The following is a 4,968-nucleotide window of genomic DNA, read 5'->3' on the forward strand; positions in this document are numbered from 1 at the left end:
TGAAACTATAGGCAAGCTACTCTTTATTTAAACGGTCTAACTACATCGCAAGCTAGAACTACAGAAATAAGCTAACATTACTGAAGGCATTTAGGTTATGTCTTTTTAAATATGGGCCTATAACTATCAAATGTTCATTTCTATAATTATCAAATGCAATTTAATCTGCACCATATCTTTCTGGCAAAAAAAATTAACACATTCAGTTAGAGGTACTGCATTAAACTTAAATGTACACACATTTTCACAAAATACATTGAATAAAACTAGAAAACACCCTTAAAGGTATAGCGGAGGATTTTTTTTACTTCCGGGTGGATCACCTATACTATTGGTCCTCCTAATTGTCAATCATTCTGGTGAATCAATCAAACTTTTCAAAAAGTGGAGAGGGCGGGTCTTATCTAAAATTCGGAAAGATCCTCCGCTATACCTTTAAGTTAAATAACTGAGACAAAAAAACATGATGAACAGCAGACATGAACTAAAGTCTCTTATGTTCACCAAAGCTACATTTATTTGATAAAATACAGTAAAACAGTAATATTGTGAAATATGATTACAATTTAAAACAACTGTTTTCTATTGTAATATTGAATGTCATTTATTCCTGTGATGGCAAAGCTGTATTTTCAGCATCATTACTCCAGTCTTCTGTGTCACATGATCCTTCAGAAATCATTCTAATATGATGATTTGATGCTCAAAACACATTTATTAGCATTATCAATGATGAAAACATTTGTGCTGCTTATTTATGGAAACAATGATATATTTTTTTTCTCCCAGGTTTCTTTGACGAATAGAAAGTTCAAAAGAACATCATTTATTTGAAGTAGAAATCCTTTGTAACATTATAAATGTCTTTACTGCACTTTTGATCAATTTAATGCACCCTTGCTTAATGGAAGTATTCATTTATAAATGAATAAAAACACTTACTTTGACACCAAACTTTGAATGCTAGTGCATATTATAAAAAAGAATAATGTGCTATGACTCAAATTAATTTTAATTGTTCGTTTCATAAATTAATCGTTTATTTGACTTCCCAACACAACTTTTTATTTATTAAAATGTTATATTTAAATTTTATTATTAAAATATATTTAAATTTGTAGTGTAACTTTTTTCCAGAATTTTTTATTAAATTTGCAGACTCTAATTAGTATATAATTTGGCTTCACCTGAACTGTGAATCATTTATCATAAATTAATATAATAATAATACAATAGTATTTTTTGCATTAGTAAGGTATTTTGAGGCTTGATCGTTTGAACCTGGTTTGGGTTTGAGTTTTTTCTCTAGACTAGAGGATGGCTAGTATATATCAGTGCAGGATCTTGTAAAACCATTCAAACCATATATCACTTTAAGATTTGTTCAATGTCACTTCCCCTTTTTCCATTCCAGGTCCCAGCGAATCTAATGTCCTTCGAATAAATGAGACCATGCCGAATCAAAGACATGGGAGAGTTTGTGAGCGGCTGGATGACAGGAGAGTAGAAGAATATGAGGAACGCTGGGAATGGAGGAGAGGCCTGAGATGAATAAAAAAGCAAATGACTCGTGTTTTTGTGTGCGTTGGAGCTTTCCCACTGCCATCACCCAGCCTGAACCCCACAGCAAACTCCTCGAGCACCACTGCCTTAACAAGCAGAGTGTGAGTGAATGTGTGTGTGAAAGAGCAACGCTGTCCCCTCCACTGCTCTCACCTGGAAGGTCCTTTTACATTTTATTTACACTTCCTCCATCAATTATCTGATTCCCAGCAAATGAGGATCTTGGCGGCTTCTTGGGCTCTTCTTGAAGGAGTCTTGGACTCTTCATGGACCTCTGGAGTTTGTTTACACCTTCTTTACCTTGTGTGTTTTGCTTGTGTTTTATGTATTAACTGGTTGTGAATCTAATCAGCGCTCCTCCTCCTTTGACAAAAAATACCCAGGAAACTCTGACCCTCAAACACATTTTCGCAGAAAAGAAATTGATTGTGTCTTTGCACACTTGAATTAGGCTCATGCAAGCATGACGAGATTTTCCACAAGCAAGTTTAACTGCAGGAAATGGAAGACCCTCATTTATTGAAATGCAACCAGAAAGGGCTCCGATACTCAATGAATTCCAGACCCAGTCTCCTTCAGTTTTCTATTCAACTTCTGTTCTTTTTTATGGATTCTGTAGCCTTTTTAGCTCATATCCACACAAACACGTGTGTTTTTGCTAGAAGGCATCTGAAATGTTCAAAGCGAGGGTGTGTAGGAAGAAAAGCTTGAGAAAGGAAGATGTTTGAAGACTCGTCCAGCTTCAAAACATCAGCAATAAGTACCGGTTTACACCAATTCAATCAAACAGGAAAAGAATCGTTCGTTCGTTCGTTCGTTCGCTTCTGGATTCACAGTAAGAGTCGTCTATGAGGACACACGTACATAAACACACTTTTCAAGCTGTGAATGTTAGTGGACGCAGAGGTTTACATCTCCAAACTTGTATTTAGTCCTATTATATTTAGGTTTTTTTCCAGTTAAGCAGTGGTTTTCCAATGGAATATTGTGATTGGTGGGAGACGGAGCAGGGGATAAGGCACTTGTGTTTTCCGCAGCATCAACAGCCCTCCTTTACTGCTGTTGATGATTTATTTGTATGTGATGTTTTGCTTCGATGTGGTTTTATTTTATTGTTTTATTTCAGTATTACTGGGATAGTTGCACATGTCTAGACTATTTTAATTGTCTGTTACATTAACATGTTACATTTCGAACGTTACGCCAGCTCAACTTGGCTTCAGTTTTTGCTTCTTCTTGTTGAGCCATTAAGGTTCTCGTTTGCTCATTTAGAGAACATCTTCAATATCAGTTTATATAGGGAACAAGAGTAGATGTCTGTTAAGCTCAGAACAAATTATTAGCATTTACGGAGCAGGAGACGTTTTCCCGCCGGACCAGGATGTTTCATTAAATGGGTCCGTCTTTATCTTTCATGTTCATGGTGACTAGATCCTGTTCCTCTGCTTTCCATGGACTAGTTTATTTTTCCAAGCTCAGCTCTACTGTTTCCATTTGTGTGGAACGTCAAACTAAGATTCAGAGTCTCAGACACTCTTGAGAGCAGGAGAAAAGTTCTTGGGCAATAAATGAATCCACAAATCCAACTTTGCTTGGATGATTAGCGCGAGAAACTTCTTCCAGAGCGTCAAAGTGCTGCAGCGACCAACAATAATAAACCAAATTGACATGAATAAATGGTAATGGAGGAGTTGGCAGCAGGCTTATACAAGGCCTGACTTCATTGACAAGTTATCGCCATTTGCTTTGTGGTGTTTTTGCATTGGATTTGAGTGGAGATGATTGGATGCTGAGGTAGAGGAAGTCTTGCGTTGCTTTTCTTCGTTAAACAGAATATTTTTGTACATTTTTGTCTTTGACCTAAAAGGGAGGATTTTATAGTAGATGGGGGGCGTCCAGCACAGCACAGGCAACACTGAGACGTTTGAGAAATGCTGGTTGTGACAGATAAGCTTATCCGGGGTAGTTTTCGTATGTTCTGAGCCTTTAATATCAGGTATTAGCACTTTGGGTTGTGAAAAAGCTCTGAGATCTGCCACTTTGAAGAGACAAGATGCAGACAAAAGCAATGAAAGTCTGAAAGAAATAAGTGTTTACATGATTGGAGGAGTGTTATTTTGGCTCGAACTGTGAAGGTCTGAGGCTGGTTTGTCGTCATGGCACAGGCAGAAAAGCTTCAGAAGATCTTGTGTGGTCGTGACCAACCAAATGAACTTGGCACAAAGGTGTTGAAATGGGAAATGTTCTTAATTAAATAAAGTGGAAGAGTGCCGTATGCTCGTAAACATCACGCCAGACACTGATTTATGCATCTTGACAAGTCACCGACCTTTCCCAACGAGGACTTGGACCAAAGTAAATTACAATGCTATTGGCATCGTCTAGCTTTCTTTCTCTGAAATGTTCCTTAGACATGGATGACGGTTGACGTTATGGAATAGTTCATAAACGGAGACAGAAGAACAGTGGGAATTGTGACTAAGCTGCCTCTGTTATGAAATACATTTTTGGACCTTTTTAATTTTTTCTGGATTTTATTTTTTAGTTCCAGTTGTTTACTTCACACTACATCTCTTTCTCTCCCTCCCTCTCTGTGAACAATAATGAGATAGTTTTAATGAAATTGTCCATGATTTTTTTTTTTTTTTTTTTTGCAGTAATGATAAATTGTTGTTGCTGGATTTTCTTTTCTTTTTCCCTATGCATTATGAGTGAAATTCTCCAACATACTTTGTACTATTCGGTTTAGCTGTCTTTATATGAACAATGCGTATGATATCATACACACAGACTTCTCATCTTCTCTGCCGCTTTCTTTGGCTGTTTGAACTTCACCGCATCACTTGTTTTATGTTGTGGTGTGTTAAAAGGACTGATACTGGTTTGTAGTGAGTTGTTTCAGAAATGGATTTGATTGTGTGTGTGTGTGTGTGTGTGTGTGTGTGTGTGTGTGTGTGTGTGTGTGTGTGTGTGTGTGTGTCTCACTCTGTCACCTGCTCCCACCCAGCGCGGATCCTCCCTGTCTGATCCCACACCCGCTGGGACCCATGACCCAGGGTAGCGCTATGACCTTTGACCTGAGAGATGTGCTCCTGGGTTCCAGACAGGACAAAAATAATAAACACTTTTGGTTGTTTGTTTTTTAATCCAGTGGTCTGGTGTGTTTTTTAGCTGAGTGTGTGGCTTTGTTCAGAATTGCATACTAACGTTCTACTCTTCTGCAGTTTGTAGTATGTGGATTTTCTGTATTCACATAATACCAGATTACATTTATTTATTCATTCATTTATTTATTTTTGCCTAAAGATAAAGCATATAAGAGGGCATCCAACAATGCATTCCTTTATATTTCCATTCTGGCGTACAAACCCTAATTTACATTTATCAATCATGATTTGTAACATC

General features: G+C 37.3%; 1 protein-coding gene across 3 annotated transcripts in view; it reads left to right on the plus strand.

Annotated features, from left to right (window-relative positions):
* ralgps2 (Ral GEF with PH domain and SH3 binding motif 2) overlaps positions 1-4,707 on the plus strand; it is a 135,647-nt gene extending 130,940 nt beyond the window's left edge. For all 3 annotated transcript variants that reach the window (XM_081377761.1, XM_081377763.1, XM_081377762.1), the window contains one exon: positions 1,415-4,707. In XM_081377761.1, coding sequence (XP_081233887.1) covers positions 1,415-1,444 — 30 coding nt within the window. In that variant the 3' untranslated portion in view covers positions 1,445-4,707. The remainder of the gene's footprint in view (positions 1-1,414) is intronic.
* Positions 4,708-4,968: the final 261 nt, after the last annotated feature.

The sequence above is a fragment of the Scardinius erythrophthalmus genome (assembly GCF_964197995.2).
Source record: "Scardinius erythrophthalmus genome assembly, chromosome: 11".
Lineage (NCBI taxonomy): Eukaryota > Metazoa > Chordata > Actinopteri > Cypriniformes > Leuciscidae > Scardinius > Scardinius erythrophthalmus.